The following is an 18,878-nucleotide window of genomic DNA, read 5'->3' on the forward strand; positions in this document are numbered from 1 at the left end:
TGGAGGTCCCAGCCGCACGGCTACCAACAGGGCTGGGTGGTGGAGGGAAGGGGAGGGAGAGGGCGGGGCGAGAGCAAGGAGGGAAAGGGAGGAGGAAGAGAAGGGGAGTGGAGGGGAAAGGGAGGAGGGCGGGAGATGGAGTAGGGCCGGGAGGGGAAGGGGAGAGGGGGGAGGCCTAGGAAGGAGTGGGAGGGGGAAGAGAGGCGCCGGGGGAGGGAGGAAGGAGAAGGGAAGAGATGGGAGGAGGAGGGACCTGGAGGAGGGACCTGGAGGAGGGAGGAAGATCTGAGAAGGGGAGGAGAGGTGAGGGGAAAAGAAGGAACACGACCAGGACAGAAGGAGAGAACAAAGAAGGGTTGAGGAGGGAAGACGGGGGAAGAGAAGGAACAGGGGAGAAGTGGGGAGGGAAAATTCCAGAAAAGGAGGGGTCATAGGGAGGGGCAGAGAAAACCCCTTTTTCTGTGCCATCCTGCAGCCAGGCCTTAAAGACAGCCAAGAAGGACAATACCGGACGGCTTTCTAGAACCTAATGATCACGCTGATTCTCCGCGACGCAAAGAAGCAATTGATCATAATAAAAAAATATTGACCCTTCTTACTAGATTTCCTAGGTGCTATCTTCTGTACTTGGCATTTTCTGATTTATGAACTCATTTAATCCTTAAAACCAAGCTACTTTTTTTCTTTTTTTTTTTTAAGATTTTCTTTATTTGAGAGAGAGCATGAGAGGGGAGGTCAGAGGAAGAAGCAGCCTCCCCATGGAGCTGGGAGCCCACGGGACTTGATCCCATGATTCCAGCATCACGACCTGAACGGGAGGCAGTCGCTTAACCAACTGAGCCACCCAGTAGCCTACCAAGCTACTTTCTAGGTAAGGAAAGTGGTGCAGACAAGAGAGGTCTTATAAGAGCAAAGGCGTTGTTGGGGGAGGAACCAGGCCTCCTGACCGAGTCCCTCTTATACCATAAACCTGGAATCCAGGTACAAAAGCATTTACTAAATGACTGACCACGGAAGAAAAAAAAGCTAACCTCATGGTGACTCATGATTTCTTAATTGGGTATTTTATTTTGAGATAAAAGTAGAATCACACGCAGTTGCAAAAAATAAAATGGAAACCATACAGAAAGATCCTCTGGCTGCTCCCAAAGGTGACATCTTGCAGTATCAAAATTAGGATACTGATGTGGATGTTGTTAAGATACAGAATATTTCCATCACCACTAGGTTCCCCCACGTGGCTCTTTCATAACCACACCCACTTTCCTTCCAGACCCCATCCTTTCTTAACCCCATCACTAACTTGTTCTCTATATCCATAATTTTGTTTACAACAGGCTTTTTTTTCCCATTAAGCATAATTCTTGAGATTTCTCCAAACTGTTACACATATCAGTTTATTACTTTGTTGCCAGATTCTACCCCATGGTACTGACACCACAATTTGGGTATCACATCTGGGATATTTTCAGTTTGGGGATATCCCAGGTGTGGGGTTTTTTTTTGTTGTTTGGTTTTTGTGGGGTTTTTTTGCCCTTTTCTTTCATTGTGGTAAAATCATGTATATTTTGGATATTAACCATTACCAGATACTTGGTTTGCAAATATTCTCCCATTCCATAGATTGCCCTCTCAGTGTTGTTTCCTTGTGACAGGTTTTGTGTAAACATAAATCTTTATTTCTCTGTGATAAATGCCCACGGGTCCAACTACTAGGTCATATAGTATTTGCATTTTTAGTTTTTCCTTGTTTAAACAAACTGCCACACTGTTTCGCAGAATAGCTGTACCATCTTACGTTCCTACCAGCAATTTAGGAGGTAAGAGAGGTTAGGACACAAACAGCACAGAGGGATGACCACATAAAGACACAGACAGAAGATGGCCACCTACAATCCAGGAGGGCTCAGAAGAAACCTACCTACCCACACCTCAATCTGGCCTCTACAGAACTGTGAGAACACACATTTCTGTGGTTAAGCGGTATTTCATTATGACACCCTCGCAAACAAAGGCACCAAGGCAGGTGCCTGGTTCCTTCAACGCAGAGACAATACTGCTGCTGCTGCCCGTCTGTGTGTGGGAAGGGTGAATGGACCCAGGGGAGGGCAGCCTGGGAGGAACCGTGGGGGCTGCTGGCTGAGCCTGTTCCTTCCAGAGTTCCTGGATCAGGATCCATGACACCGGCCCACAGGCAGGAGTTTGGTGATGCTGCGGGCAGGTCTGTGGGTCCAGGTGCCATGCACCTCTGCCCATTCCTTAGGATGTTGTATGCATTCCTAGTTCACGAGTACTGGTTCCATGATGGGTTTCATTTTTGTTTGAATAATCCACAAATTACCCAGCTCAAAAAATGCAGGAGCAGATCAGAGCCAATTTGTCTGTTGGGGGATGCCCTGAGCATCACAGATGCCAGATAGGGGACATCCTACTTTCAGGTAGAGAGAGAGGATCTATTGTCAGACAGCATTACTAATATCGCAGGCTCTCAGTGCACGTGCCAGGTGTGAAGCTGGTTTTGAGGACACAAGGGATGGAGTGTGGCCCCTCCACTCTATGGGTTGGCCTGGCATCACATTCATGAGGACTCTGTGCCCTATGCCCTCTTAACCCTATGACTTCAACTAGCATAAGACATTTTCAACAATATCATACAAATATCCCTAGTTGCAATTTTTTGCCTTGATGGTGGAAGTTCAAGATCTGAGTTTTAAATTACCCAAAGCAATTAGATACCAGCATCATATACACTCTTTGGACTTAGCAGTCCTCTTCCTCTTTAAACTGCCATAATCCAGGATCCCTGACCTCCACTCATCTCAGGTGACTACAAATAATAATTTACTTCGATGTTTACCCCGTGCACACCATGAGCTCTCCACTTCCTTATGCTAGAAAAGAAACAGGACTCTTACTTGCACCATCTCACTTAAAACCAATCCCTAATACCTCAAATTTTCCAAAGATTCTATAGCCTATCACCCAATCTTCATACCAAACTGTATTGGTTAAGTTGCTTTAATTACAAGCATATGCACGATATAGGTAAAAAATGAAGAACTGAAGAATAGTGGGTAGTTTGCAGAATTACAGCCTTAGAAAGCCCAAGAGCTAGAGTGACCCCAAAGATCTGTCATGAGAACACCAGCGTCATCCTTTTAGGGAGCTGCCATTAGATGACAAAGACCCAACCACCTTGCAAACTCCAGAGAGAATCTGATTAGCTAAGACCATCAGCGCCATATGGTACAGTATGGTCAGCTGCTCGAAGGAAAAGAAGAGATGGTGTCCTCGAAAGAAGGAATGGAAAACAGGGCAGAGAAAAACAGAAAAATACATATTTTAAGTTTTATTTCTGGTATTATGAGTTTATACTAGAATACAGATCTGGAAATGTTTTTCATTTAGCATAATACAACCATCCTTCTATGGCTATAGACACATTTATAGCTCTTTTTTCAACAGCTGCATGTAATTCTACTGAATGAATACACCATAATTAACTTATCCATTTACCCAGCCCCCGAATGGTTTCTACTGAGTTCACCATCAAAAATATTTTTGCCATTATACATTTACCTACATTTGTGCACTTTGGTTTCTGAGTAATAATGATTAAAATGGTATATACACACAGAAATTTATATAACCAACAATGGAACTGTTTTTGACACAGTCACTAGATATAATCACTTTTCTATGATTTAAAATCAATCTTTTGGGGAAAAAAGTAGATATAACATCATTTTATTCTGCATTTCCTTGATTACTAGTGATAGTGGGTCATTTCCATTAGCTGTTTTTCATCTTCTTTGAACAGGCCATTAGCTTTGTCCATTTTTTCTACTGAATTGCTGGTGTTACTATTATTTATTTGTAATAATGCTCTGAATATCAGGGGTTATTATCCTTCATTATGTTGGTTTGCAAATATTTTCTTTCAATCTCGTATTTGTATATTTGACTTTGACTCTGATATTTTCCACATAAATGTTATCTTAATGTCAGCTCCTGGATTATGTGTGATACTTAAGAAGGCCCACCTCAAAATTATAGAAATAACATTTTTCTTGTACTCTAATATTGTACTTAGATCTTTCAGAGCTTCATTAGTGTACAAGGTACGTTCTTTCCATAGAGCTAAGTCCCAAAACCATTTGATTAATCCATCTTCCTCTCACAGCAATGAAAAATCCTTTTTACCATACATAAGGGGAATCTAATAGGACCACCCAACTCCTAGCCTCTATCCCAAGAGAATCCCAAAGCTCCATTTTCTAGCACTCATGCCCTCTGGATGAGAGCTCCCCTCACATGGCCTTCTGTGCTGCCACAGGCAAGTCTGAAGAGAAAACCCAAAAGCACCAAGTAAGAGTACTCCTCCAGGGGTGCGGGTAGGCTTTTCTAGGTAATGAAATGTGGTAATGGTTGTACAAATCTGAACATACTAAGTCAATTAATCCTGCACTTTAAATGGATGAACTGTATGGGACGTAAATTGTATCTCAATAAGGTTACAAAAACCAGATACAAGAAACAAGCAAACAAACAACCCTCCACTAGACCTGAAAATCACTACTGATAGTGTGAAGAGAACACTCATGATCCTTCTAAAACCATCAATTCTGTCTTTCTGCAACACCAAAAGTGTAATTATCTACCATAGGACTAACTTATACCCACTGTATCAAACAGTTTCTTCTAACTGCTTCTAAAGCCCATATGTTCTGGGAACAGTAAGGCACTCCTTGCCATCACTCCCTAGCTCCCTCTCTCGGGAATTTCTCGTCATGGTCATACTGCACACTTTTCACATAGTATGACTTTCAATTTTGTCTGTCTTCTCCTACTAGGTCTGTGAGGGCAAAAACTTGCATATTTTGCACTCTGTTCTATCCCCAGCACCCAAAACAGGGCCTGGAACATATTAGTAAATGCTCAGTTAATGTTAAGTGAGTATAGTAAGGCACGTAGCACTCACTCACTCACTATTATACTCACTATTATACCACCATCCTATATTCCATAGATGGTCAGAATCAGCTTGTCAACTTAAAAATATATTGGGATTTTTACTGGACTATTGATTAATTTACAGATTTAACACAAGAAGAAATATCTTTGCCAAAGTCTTTCTATTTTACAAAGTAGGTCTCGCTTCCTACTTTCTCGACCTTTTAAAATTTAAAAAGTAAGCTTAAGTTTTAACATCAAAATTCACAAGCTAAAAGCAGCATATGTGCTTTTCTTCTGGTACCACTCTTGTCAGTCTCACAGAGTAAGATGGGCAGCTTTACTGTATTTATTTTATGCTCTGTAACAATTCAAACATCACAGGAACTGTCTGTGCTTTTCTAAAGGTGAAAGTGTTAAACTACTTTTTTCTGTTTATTTCATGGCTATTAATCTGTTTAAGTTTTCTTGCTTGCTGACTTTAGTTTGTTTTTAATACCTAGCTAGTCCTACATGCTACCAAATGCTTTTGTTCTAACAGGCCTAGTCTAACTGCTAAGCGCCAGGGAAAGTGAGTGTCCCTCATCAGCAGTGCTACAAACCCTTGTATTTATTCATTCGGAGGGAGTGGTAAGCCAACATGTTATCTTGTCCATCACAGACTCTTTCAATCCTGAATGTGTTCATTTTTCTACCTCCTAGGAATGCAGACAATCCTTTGTCTTCTCTAAAATGTATAGGCTTCTTAGCCTTGAACTACTAGATTTTACATGCATCTGAACATGACAGCAAGAAAACCTTTACCTTAATGGCACTAATTATATGTCAACGGTTGTGTGCTAAGCCCTTTAGGTAGACCAACTTATTCTTAAAGACAAATGTTTTAAATGGGAAAGTAGCATAGATTTTTATTATTAAAAGATTAAGCTGGCTATAGTGTTAAAAATGCACTTGAGGGGAGCAAGAGGGATAATGGCTGTAACACTATGGTAAAAATAAAAATGAGATGGTTCCATCTTGGACTATGATGATAGGACATAGACTGGAAAAAAGTGGACAGACCCTAGAGGCAATCAAAAGATTAAATCTAGGGCGCCTGGGTGGCTCAGTGGTTAAGCCGCTGCTTTCGGCTCAGGTCATGATCTCAGGGTCCTGGGATCAAGTCCCGCATCAGGCTCTCTGCTCAGCAGGGAGCCTGCTTCCTCTCTCTCTCTCTGCCTGCCTCTCTGTCTACTGTGATCTCTCTCTGTCAAATAAATAAATAAAATCTTTAAAAAAAAAAAAAGATTAAATCTAGAGGACTTGGTGATATGGGGGGGAGGAGGAGGGAATAATTGAGGATGACTCTCCAGTATGAATTCGCTGATGATGCACAAGATGTACACTCTGCCTGAAGGCTTTCCCACATTCTTTACATTCATAGGGCCTTTCTCCAGTATGAATTCTCTTATGAAGTGTAAGATGGGCAATCTGGCTGAAGGCTTTGCTACATTCCTTACACTCATAAGGTTTTTCTCCTGTATGAATTCTTTGATGTAGTGTAAGAGATTTACGATGGCTAAAGGCTTTCCCACAAACATTACAGTCATAAGGCTTCTCGCCTGTATGACACCTCTGGTGACAAATCAGGGACGCCCTCTGTCGGAATGTCTTTCCACATTCAAGACATACATATGGTCTTTTCCCAGTATGGAGTTTCTGATGTTGAACAAGATAGGAGCCATCACTAAAGGCCTTCCCACATTCAATACATTCATACGGCTTCTCACCAGTGTGAACTCTCTGGTGTTGAACAAGGTGTGCAATCTGACTGAAAGCCTTACCACATTCCTTACATTCATAAGGTTTCTCTCCAGTGTGTATTTTCTGATGTTGTACAAGGTGCGCATTCTGGCTGAAAGTTTTGCTGCATTCCTTACATGCGTAAGGTTTCTCTCCAGTATGAATTCTCTGATGATGAGCAAGGTGTGTACTCTGCCGAAAAGCCTTCCCACATTCTTTACATTCGTAGGGTTTCTCCCCAGTATGAACTCTCTGATGAAGAGTAAGTGAGCCACGATGGCTAAAGGCCTTCTCACAGATATTACACTCATAAGGTTTCTCTCCGGTATGAATTCTCTGATGTACAGTCAGGGACGAGCCATGGCTAAAAGCCTTTCCACACACATGACATTTGTAAGGTCTCTCTCCAGTATGAATTCTCTTATGCTGAATAAGACCTATGTGATCAGTGAACGCCTTCCCACAATCAATGCAATCGAATGGTTTCTCTCCAGTATGGTAATACCGCCGATGACGTATAAGAGAAGCATTCTGCCTGAAAGCCTTCCCACAGTCAACACATTCATATGGTCTTTTTCCAGTGTGAATCCTTCGATGATGAGATAGGGATGAACAATCACTAAAAGCCTTCCCACATTCGATACATTCATAGGGTCTCTCTCCAGTATGAACTCTCTGATGTTGAGCAAGGTGTGCAAGCTGGCTGAAGGCCTTATTACACTGCTTACACTGATATGGTTTCTCTCCAGTATGAACTCTCTGATGTTGAATAAGATGAGCGTTCTGACTGAAGGCTTTCCCACATTCAGTACATTCAAAGGGTTTCTCTCCTGTATGTATTCTCTGATGTTGGGCGAGGTGAGCACTCTGGCTGAAGGCTTTCCCACATTCAGTGCATTCATAGGGTTTCTCTCCAGTATGAATTCTTTGATGAAGAGTGAGTGTTGAGATTTTGCTAAAAGTTTTCTCACAGTCATTACATTTCAGAAGTTTCTTTTCTCTGTAGACTTGCTTGTGTTTTTTTACAAACGAATGTGTTTTTAAACTTTTACTATCGATCTCAAAATTATATATTCTCTCTTTGATGGGAAATACCTGCTTTAGATAAGATAATCTCTTCAGATGAAAAACTGTCCCAGATTTGTTAAAGTGGTCTCTTCTCTCAATAAGGGCATCTGTATGAGTGACTGTCTCCTGACTGAAGTGTGTCTTCTGACTTACCAGCTCCCTCTTAAATAGGTCTTCACATTTCCAGTTTACCCCTAATGTAGGACATTTAAGGTCATAGCTTGGAATTATTTCCATTACCATTGCCTGGGATAATTTTTCGTCATAAATGCCCCGGTTTGGTGATAATTCCTTGGTCATCCAAACATACTCCAAGTCTGAAAGATATTGAAAAAGCAAATGTCTCCTTTATTTAATGCTAGAAGAACAGAAACTTCCAAAATGAAACCGTGTGAATCAATTACTGAAGACCACAGAGGTCTTTGACAATTCTTACAGAAAGTTGGGCAATGCAACCATGCTTGTATTTCTAAAATAAACCCTCCTGGGCTCTGGCGTATTATTTCAAGATGATTTTTTATTCAAAATTATGTACCAATATTCATAATTGAAATCTGTATTTTCCTTTTTTGATGTTATTTTGGTAATATTCTGGCATCAAATGTTATGTTTTCTTCATAAACGTAATTTCTTAAAATTCTTTTTTAAATTCTCTGTCATGGAACATTTTAAATGATGTTGATATTTTTCCTTACAGGTTTTACAGAATTTATTTGTGAAACTATTGAGAGTTGTTGCTTCTGTTCTTGGGGAAAGCAGTTCTGAGATAACTTTCTACATTTCTTCTATGGTAACCAGTCTGGTTAAAATTTCTCTCTCTTCTGGTGTAGGTTACGGTAATTTATATTCTCCTAAAACATTACCCATCTCATCCAGGTTTTCAAATTCCTTATAGAAAACTGAGGAAAACAGATTCATATGATTCTTTTTTTTATATGATTCTTTTAAGTATTTATGCATCAATAGTTACTTAATATCATTTCTTTTCTTGTTTTCTCTCATTTGTTTATATATTTGACAATTTATGTATTTTATTGGTTTTCTAAAGAAGCACCAACTTGATTTTCATTATATCTACTATTTACTAGTTCATTTACTCCTTCTTTTACCTCCAGTAGTGTAAGTCACTATACATAAGTTTAGTTTACCTTACACTCATTTTGTTCTTTCTAATATCCTGAGTTGGATGCTTATTTATTTTTTCTTATTATTTATGAATATACACCATTAGGGCTACAAATGACCTACCCAAATCTTCTTGAACCTCTGAGAACTGGAAGCAGGAAAAAGCCATACTACAAGGTACAGAATAAACTGTAACCATCTCACCTGAGGCTTATTTCACTGTAACATATAATCTATAAACTCTTATCTAGCTTTCATACCAGAAAAACACCTATCAAGCAAGGCAGGGAAAAAAATAAATAAATTTTAAAAAATTAACTGGGCCAAAAATCCCAATGAGTACAACAAAAGTGGGAAGATGTTGAACATAGAGAAAGGAGGTGAAGTTAGCTACCTAATTTATTCATGCTTTATGAGTATCAAATGATTATGTTTTAAATTTCAAATGGATCAATTTTAAAATACAGATTTACAAATATATAAAGACATAAAAGTAACAACTTCTAGGACTAAAACCCTTTTCATTTCAAGGAGTAGGATGGTGTAAAGGGTGAAAAAAAAAAACCCCAGCCATAAACAACAAAGCAAAAATAGGTAACAGAAACACCAAAGACAAAAATAATTAAAGGCAAAGGGAAGAGCATAGCTATAATAGTCATTAACCTGATAAGCTCACATTTTAAAGAAAACACTTAAACCAGTTTAAAAAACTAAACACATATTTGTCTAAAGAATTCAGAAATGTAGGGGTACCTGGGTGTCTCAGTCAGTTAAGCAGCTGCCTTCAGCTCAGATCATGATCTGGGATCGAGCCCCACATCAAGCTCCCTGCTTAGCGGAGAGCCCGCTTCTCCCTCTCCCTCTGCCTGACTCTCTGCCTACTTGTGATATCTCTCTCTCTCTCTCTCTCTGTCAAATAAATAAATAAATAAATATCTTTAAAAAAAAAAAAAAGAATTCAGAAATGTTGAACATCAGAGATGATTATAACAATATGGTACTTGAGAACTAGTAAACATCAGAGAACATAACAGAGCTCACAAACAGATTGTGGTGTCTGCAGGAAATCAGTAAAGGTAAAAGTGGTATGTCACACCAGTGGAGAAGATCCACTTAAAACAGTGTTAGAATAAAAAGTTTCAATTTGAGAGGGATTTTTAAGAGGGGTTTTCCCACAAGTATCAGAGAAGAAATATCTTTTTTTTTTTTTTTTTAAAGAAAAAACAAAAGAAACCTCTTGAGAATAGTTCCCCAACTCTAATTATCTGCCTTACCTGAGCAGAAGCCTCTTGTCATCTCTCCTTCCATCATCCACGGCTCTCTACCTTGCTCCAGTAAGGAGATTACGTCTGGTTTAGAAAGGCAAAGACCTGCACAGAAGGAAAGATAAGAAAATTGGCTATGTTGTGGAGACTGCAGACCAGTCCAAAAGGTACAGAGAGAAAAGGGATATTAGAGGGAAATGCTGATAAAGGCATAAAAGACTACAGAGGTGGAAAGACTCCAATGCGGAAGAGGAGGACACTCTTACCCAATGAAAGCAGGTTCGTGTAGTTCTCTAGCATCACTTTCTTGTATAAAGTCCTTTGGGCAAGATTCAGCCATTCCCATTCATCTTGGGAGAAGTCTATGGCCACATCCGTGAAAGTCACTGAATCCTGAAATGACACAAAAATAACCTTGCTTAGTGCTCGTGCCATTACTTAGCTAGCTCTACGGGTCAAGGGCAATGCTGTTCATGCTACACGGGAAACAAAAACCCAAACATTCTGCATATAAAATTACACCCGGGTCCAAACCAGTTAGCTACTGGACAACTTTTCTGTCTAGTTATATTAGCTCTCTAAACATTCACGATTTTATAGTGGTGAGAAGAGACTGTCATATGGATAAATGTTGACTGCATTTAAGACAGAACATCAAGTACTAAATTGCAGTTGACCCTTGAACAGCACAGGTTTGAACTTCACAAGTTCACTGACATGTAAGTTTTTTTCAATCAGTAAGTACAGTACTGTGTTATTTTCTCTTCCATATGACTTTAACAATTTATTTTCTCTAGCTATATTTTTAAAGAATGTAACATGTAATACACACAGCATACAAAATATATACTGATCAACTGTTTATATTATCAATAAGGCTTCCAGTTAACGGTAGGCTCTTAGGAGTCATGTATGGCGTGAACAAATTTATATGTAGATTTTCTATGCAGAGATCAAAGTCAACCCCTATGTTGTTCAAAGATCAACTGTATTTATCTATGTTAGAAGCTAGATCACCTTTCTACATGGAGAAATTAAAGAGTTCTGGTACTGGGGGGGTAAAGCTTCAAGGAAGGATGTTGACCTGATGAACATGATTTCAACCTCCACAATACAGTCTAAGAAATCTTAGTGTTCTGAGATGTTAAGAGGTATGTCTAAAAAATGAAAGAGAAAAATGCCTAGCAATATTGTTTCCTTTTGACATAAAAGTATGTTTGCATTAGGAAAACACTCTGATGAGAAGTATCCAAAGAGATCATATGAGATGAGCACAACCTGTTTTGCTACATGGGCTGAATTTCCTAACCAATCAGCAAATGATACTGGTCACCCATTCTGTGGTTCCTGACAGACTTTCCAGTTCTTACTTTGTGATTTCACTTACATCAACATTTAAGAATGAGTTCTGAATAATTACCAATTGTGAATAAAACCAGACAAAAAGGTCAGATTATTTCAAAGAATTCAGGCTCTGGCATAGACTAGCCAAACAATCTTGTGAAATTAATTAACTGCATGTGCCTCGGTTTTCCCACATGAAAAATGGGAATTATTTTGGTAGCTACCTCACAGCTGCATTGTGAGAATTTAATGGGGTAACAGTCACAGTTGAGTTAAGTGCTCAAGAATTGTTACCTAAGATAATAATGAAGGAGGGATAGGAAAGGAGTAGAAGGAGGAGGTGGCCAAGAACAGGGGAAAACATTTGGTTTAATATTTCAACAAGTTTTACTTGTGTTTTATCTAATTTCAATATACTGTGTTAGTTAAGAACATGGTCCCTGAAGCCAGACTGTATTCAAATCCTGTTCTGTTCAGTAAGGTGAAGATATTAGTTCTGCTTTTAATATTTGAAGATCTTTTAAATAAGTCAGAAGAACAGTGTATTGTATTTCATATATATATTTACCATTTTTTTTAAAGATTTTTATATTTATTTGACAGACAGAGATCACAAGGAGGCAGAGCGGCAGGCAGAGAGAGAAGAAGGGAAGCAGGCTCCCTGCCAAACAGAGAGCCCGATGCAGGGCTCCATCCCAGGACCCTGGGATCATGACCTGAGCCGAAGGCAGAGGCTTTAACCCACTGAGCCACCCAGGCGCCCCATATATTACCATTTGTTGTACTTTCTCATTCCTGATGTTCCAGTTCCGTTCTTATAATTTCGATCTGAAGAACCTCCTTTTGCAATTCTTTGAGAAATCTGTCAATGAATTTTCTTACTTTTCCTTCATATAAGAAACTATTTCACCTTCAATTCTGAAGGCTATTTTTGCAGGACAGATAATGCTGGGTTGACAGTTCTTTCCTCTGAGTACTTTTTTTTTTTTAAAGATTTTATTTATTTGACAAGGAGACAGACACGGAGAGAGGGAACACAAGCAGGGGGAGAGAGAGAGGGAGAAGCAGGCCTCCCGCTGAGCAGGGAGCCCGATGAGGAGCCCGATCCCAGGACCCTAGAATCATGACCTAAGACAAAGGCAGATGCTTAACCAACTAAGCAACCCTGGCTCCCCTCCTCTGAGTACTTTTTAAGCTGTTCTACTTCCTTTGACTGCCATGATTTCTGATGGGAAATCCACAGAACTGAAATCGCTGCTGCCCTATATATTATGCATCACTTTTCTCTGGCTGCTTTCCAGGTTTTCCCTTGTCTTCAGTTTTCAGCAGTCTGACTATGAAGCTCCCAAGCAAGGGGTTGGTTTGTTTATTTATCATGCTGGAGTTTGCTGGGCTTCATGAATCTAAAAGTTATGTCTTTCACTAAAGTTGGCAATTTTTCAGCCATTATTTCTTCAAATATTTTTTCTACACTTCACTTCTTTTTGGTACTTCAATGATACAAATGTTAAACATTCTGGTGTTGTCCCACAGGGCCCTGAGACTCTCTTCAGTCTTTTATCTATTTTCAGATTAGATAGTTTCTATTTAGTTTCAAGTTCACTAAGTCCACTGTCATCTCCATAATGCCACTAAGCCCATACAGTGAGCTTATTTTGGTAATTCTATTTTTCATTTCCTATTGATATTTTCTGTTTCTTTGCTGACACAATCTATTCGCTTTAAGAGTTTTTACTTGTTGGAGCATTTTTATAATAACTGCTTTAAAATCTTTATCAGATAATTCCACCATTGGTGTCACATCAATGTTAGTATCTGGTGATTATCTTTTCTCCTGTGAATTGAAATTTCCCTAGATTTTCATCAGCTGAGTAATTTTAGGTAGTATCCTTGACATTTTGGATGTTATGAGACTCTATGTCTTGTTTAAATTATATTTATATAAAGAATATTGATAACTTTATTCACACTCCATTTCCAAAGCCTATAAAGTGATGTGCACGTCTGTCTCACTGGTGTAGTACTAGGTGGCCAGCCATCTAATTTGGAGTTCACTTCTCACAGACAATGGCATGCTTTTCAGGGCCAGATACATGCATGAGCAACTTAGAGTGAGCCCAGGAGTTCATAAACAACTTTATATGGTTGATTTCCAAAGCTCCCCCTTCTCTGTGGTCTGTCCAGTGTTTTCTACTTCCTAGGGGTTCCCCTTTTCAGTCTTCTGACCAGATGACTGGGGCTTATTTATTCCGCTTATTTATTCCACTCTACTGGGCAGCTACCCTGACTATATCCACCCATGGGACCGAGAAAGAAAAGAACATAAGCAAGGAAAAAGAAAAAGAAAAAGAAAAAGAAAAAAGAAAAAAAAAAGCAGTAAAACCTTCTTCAATCACAGAGAAAATTTCTTATCCTTCGGAATTTTAGACTTCTGCAGACCCCACTGCTAGTCTCAGGGCACGAGAAAACAGAGAACTTTTCTTGCATGGTAGTTTTCCATCCACCCTCTCCAAGCATTCTCCCTGGCATTTTCATCTTCCTACTTCTTGAGCCTGAACTAGGTTTTCTCCTGCAATTCTTTTTATCCATGCCAAAACCCCCTTCTGGGTTTTGTGCTTTGTTGAATCCATGCTAGGAGATACTGGGAGGGGAAAAAAAGGTAATCACATTGCACTTTGGGTTTCTTCCCCAATCAGCCTGCTACTATTTACTTTTTTTTTTTTTTTTAAGATTTTATTTATTTGACAGAAAGAGAGACAACAAGAGAGGGAATAAAAGCAGGGGCTATGGGAGAGGGAGAATCAGGCTTCCTGAAGAGCAAAGAGCCTGAAGTGGGACTCAATCCCAGGACCCTAGAATCATGACCTGAGATGAAGGCAGACGCTTAAGGACTGAGCCACACAGGCGCCCATACTATTTACTTTTTAAAGCCCCAAATCGCGCTCCATGCATGCTGTTCTGGTTCTATAGCAACTTTCAGTGGAAAAGGCAGAGTAAACTGGGCTTAGTCCTTCTTACCCAGAACAAGGACTCTCCCAAATTCAGTGTAAATTATTATTAGTTTTAAAATTAAAATCCCATTGGATATAAAAAGCCTCCTGATGTTTAGGGCTTCTTGTGCATCAAACATATTGTAGATTTTTCACATATATGTTACAGTGTGTATATACTGTGTGTATTTTATATACTGTATGAACAACTACTGGCACATAGGCAAACAGTAGCATATAAATCTAATGTTTATATAGTGCTTATTATGTGCCAGGTACTTTTCTAAGTACTTAAAATATATCAATTCATTAATGCCCACAACAATGCTATAAATTAGGTACTGGTATTATTCCCATTTTTATGGTTAAGGAAACAGAAATTAAGGTGATTATTATCTAGTATATACTGGAGCTAGAATTTGTACCCAAGCAATCTGGTGCCACAGTCATGCTATTAATCTTTATGCCATACTTTGCCACTCTTAAAATATTTTCCTCACAAATAACAACACTGCTTACATCTAAAACGTTTAAATGCTTAGGAAACAAGTTCAATTGGTACTGCATTTTTAGTGGTATTATACCTGATCAGAAAAGGTGTTTTGCTATAAGTTGTTCAATGTGTCTTCTATATAAAATAAAGACAATTTTATTATCCTATTATTTTTTATTTGGTAAGTTTATTCATCAAATTTTATAATTTTTTATAATAAAATTTGCTGATGACACTCATTTAGCAGTTCACTTTAATTAGAACATGAATTATAATTCTTAAATTGGTCATAAAAATATTAAAATTAAAAATGTTCAGGGCGCCTGAGTGGCTCAGTTGTTAAGCACCTGCCTTCGGCTCAGGTCATGATTCCAGGATCCTGGGATCGAGTCCCACATCAGGCTCCCTGCTCAGCAGGAAGCCTGCTTCTCCCACTCCCACTGCTTGTGTTCCCTCTCTCGCTGTGTCTCTATCAAATAAATAAATAAAATCTTTTTAAAAAATTAAATTAAATTAAAAATGTTCTGAAGTAAAGTGTGAGAAACTCTTAATCCACAAAAATTGAAAAATTGAGAATTTAGTCCAAGAAAATTATCAGTGATGAGGGCAAAAATTCAACAACAAAGATGATCACTGCAATAATCTGTTAAATAATAAAACACTGGCAATAATTTAGCTTTGGAACAAGAGGCTGATTAAATAGATTATGGTATTCATCCTAGAAAGAAAAAGGATATACAGAACACTCCCTGGCATTTTAAGATGCTCATGGTTCCAAGCCAAGTGGGGAGGGGAAACCTTTGCATATTATGGCCCAAATGCCAGACATCTCACCTGCAGATCTCTTCCTCTTTCTTCAAGATACAACTCAGGAATCACAGCTCCCAACCCCTCCTCCCTTCAACAGTGAGTATGATTATGTAGGCTACATGCCATTCAAGGATCTCTCACCAAGGAAGCAAAATGGAACTAAAAATAAAGTAGATTTTCTCTTGCTAGATTATGGTGTGTCACAGAGCTTCATCACTCCCGAAGGAACACCTTTTCCTAACTTACCCAAAGGTACTCAGATGACCTGTGAATGGTCCTTCCCCATTACTACTCAGCAAGTCTAGTTTTATAGCTACAGCACTGATCACACTATATAAATAAATGTTTGCTGCCTTTTCATTTCTCCAACAGATTATAAGCTCCACGAAAGCCAGGATGGTGGGGCACCTGGGTGGCTCAGTCATTAAGTGTCTGCCTTCAGCTTGGGTCATGATCCTGGGGTCCTGGGATCAAGCCCCATGTGGGGTGGGGCTCCCTGGTCTGCAGGAGGCGTGCTTTTCCTTCTCCCACTCGCCCTGCTTGTGTTCCCCCTCTTGCTGTCTCTTTCTCTGTCAAATAAATGGATAAAATCTTAAAAAAAGAAAGAAAGAAAGAAAGAAAGAAAGCCAAACAGCCAGGATGGCTACTTAGGAAGTGGGCAGATGATGGCTCTCAAATTTTCTCTAAGGACCGTATTTCTGTGTTGTCATATACTTATGAGAAAACACAGATGGACAAGCTCAGAGTGGGTCATTTCTTTTTTTTTTTTTTTTAAGACTTTATTTATTTATTTGACAGACAAAGATCATAAGTAGGCAGAGAGGCAGCAGAGAGAGAGAGGGAAGCAGGCTCCCCGAGGAGCAGAGAGTCCGATGCGGGGCTCGATTCCAGGACCCTGGAATCATGACCCGAGCTGAAAGCAGAGGCTTCAACCCACTGAGCCACCCAGGCGCCCTAGAGTGGGTCATTTCTTGAATGAAGACTAAACAGCTGTAAGGAGAAGAGGAAGTTCTGAGAGGGAATTGGCTTATCTGAGTCTGTCTCTGTGGTCTCATCACTCATCAGAAAGGGAGGAAATAGGAAACAGGCCCAGGATCGAAGTCTTCAGCAGATACTCTTCAGAAGGAAACAAGCATTACCAAATCCTGGAAAGCAAGACCGTATTTTAAGAAGGAAAGAGGGAATACTAACTCACCAGGGACGTGGCTTTAAGAAGTTCAACTCCCATCACCTCCTCTTCCCAGCTCCTCATCAGGCAAAGGGCTTTACCCTGAGAGGGCAGAGGGAGGACAGGAGAAAGGAGTTCTGAGAAGCTGAGTAGCTGTAATATTACTGCCTAGAAACGCCTCCCTTCAGCTCCCCACCACTTCTCACCTCCCACCCCCTATCCCCGCAGTCCAGGCACTCACTGGGACACCTACACTCTACAGCAAGGCGGCTCCCCTTCGGGTTTGCAGGCTCCTCTCTCAAAGCCACCCGGCCACTGTCAACACCTGCCTCGCCTGGAAGGGAAGTATTACCTGTCACAACAAGGGATCCCCATGGCTTACAGAGGCCGGACCAAAAGTAACCCCTCAAGAGAACCATTTTGCTTTGTGAAAAACTAGGTTTCAAGGAGCCCCTGCCCACTCTGAGCTAAGTTTCTTCTGTCGGAGTTCGGGAAACAGAAACCTGCTGGTGGGGGGGAGTTGGGGTCTCGACCCTTGAGGTCGTTTACCCTCTGAGGGTCACGTTTTCAACTGTGCGAATGGTTCCGGGCACTGACCTCAAGCAGAGGTAGCGGGGACTATGTGAGAGTCGTCGCAAGGTTTCTGGAGTCGGCCGGTGCCGCATCCGGATCCTGGCTCCCCCACTAGCCGGCGGTCACCTGCCCTCAGCACCCTTCAGGTCCTCTCTGTGAAAACGAGGCAGCTCACGCTCCGTGGTGTGCTCCCGTGACGTCGCGTGTCACTCAGCGCAACCAGCGAAGAGAAGCGCGGCTGCGAGCCACAGCGCGACACAGAGCGCTTCCTCCCGCCGTCTGTCCTCACTCCGGCGGCAGGGACGTGGGTGCAGCAGAGGAGTGAGGGGCAGGAACGGGAGGAGTTCCGCGACCTCGCCCTGGAAAGCTGGGGATCCCTTTCCGTTTCAGAGGCTGTGAACATCCTGTCACCCACAAGCCCCATCGCACAATGACCCGGAGGCCAAGACTCAGACCCGGTCACCGGACTCTGTGCAGGTCAGCCGCACGCTCCGGGCCCTGGAAGTTCCCATCCCCGACTCTCCGAACAGGTCAGCCGCAAGCTTCGGGCCCGGGGACCCCTCCCCGACGCCGTGGACAGATCAGGGACCTCCCAACCCCGGACTCCTGGGTCCGCCGGCATCCGCAGCCGGGGACGCCCTCCTCCCGCACTCGCGCCGCCTCGCCCCAGCCACCTGTCACCCTCACCTGTGCACTCAGTCCCGGTCCGCCCCTCCAGCCTCACGGCCCCAACGGGGCTGGCGCCGGGCTCGCGGCGGCGGCGGGAGTGCGCAGGGCTGGCCTCCCTTGGGAGGCTGTCCGGAGCACGGCCTCGCGCCGTCATCCGTTCCTGCACGCCCCGCCGCCCACGGGCTGCCGGACGCGCGCGGCCGCTCCTCTGTCAAACCATCAGCTGCCGGCTCCCGCGCTAGACGACTTTCCCCTCAGCAGCCGCCCGCTCGCTCTAGTCCGCACTCCCTCCCCGCCGGAAGTGGGCGTGTCCTGCGCCGCAGGGGCCCCTGGGGACGGTAGTTCAAACTGGACGACGCGTCGCTGCCGAGCTTCGTTCCAGCCCACCGAGGGTTGGGGACTGCTACCCTCAGCCCCCTGTAGAGGCCGGCTGGCGCGGGACAGTGCCGCCCAGGAGCCTCTCAGTCCTGGCTCTGGACGCGCCAAGTACACGCCGCCTCCCTGAAGGGAGCCGAGCCCTGAGGATTCTGGGAGCACCCTCCAGGCTTCGAGTGCGCAGGCGCCGCCTTGAGCCGCCAACGCTGAGGCCCGGGTTCCCCCCAGCCCCTGCGCCTATAGGATCGCAGGAGGTGTGCGGC

At 42.0% G+C, this 18,878-nt stretch overlaps 1 protein-coding gene across 6 annotated transcripts; it reads right to left on the reverse strand.

Annotated features, from left to right (window-relative positions):
* Positions 1-3,334: 3,334 nt before the first annotated feature.
* On the reverse strand, positions 3,335-18,845 carry ZNF470 (zinc finger protein 470). 6 transcript variants are annotated; one of them, XM_082709519.1, is made up of 7 exons: positions 18,259-18,844; positions 17,596-17,938; positions 17,252-17,332; positions 17,026-17,100; positions 10,460-10,586; positions 10,203-10,298; positions 3,335-8,120 (listed from the first exon to the last, which is right to left on the reverse strand). In XM_082709519.1, the coding sequence occupies exons 4-7, from the start codon at positions 17,080-17,082 to the stop codon at positions 6,247-6,249; spliced, it is 2,154 nt and encodes a 717-aa protein (XP_082565645.1). In that variant the 5' UTR covers positions 17,083-17,100; positions 17,252-17,332; positions 17,596-17,938; positions 18,259-18,844; the 3' UTR covers positions 3,335-6,246. The 6 variants fall into 6 exon arrangements, with proteins under 6 accessions (XP_082565645.1, XP_082565643.1, XP_082565642.1 ...); XM_082709517.1 differs by lacking the exon at positions 17,252-17,332 and having other exon boundaries at positions 17,596-17,724; XM_082709516.1 differs by lacking the exon at positions 17,252-17,332.
* Between the last annotated feature and the right edge of the window lie 33 nt (positions 18,846-18,878).

Source organism: Mustela nivalis (assembly GCF_964662115.1).
Source record: "Mustela nivalis genome assembly, chromosome: 18".
NCBI classification, from domain to species: Eukaryota; Metazoa; Chordata; class Mammalia; order Carnivora; family Mustelidae; genus Mustela; species Mustela nivalis.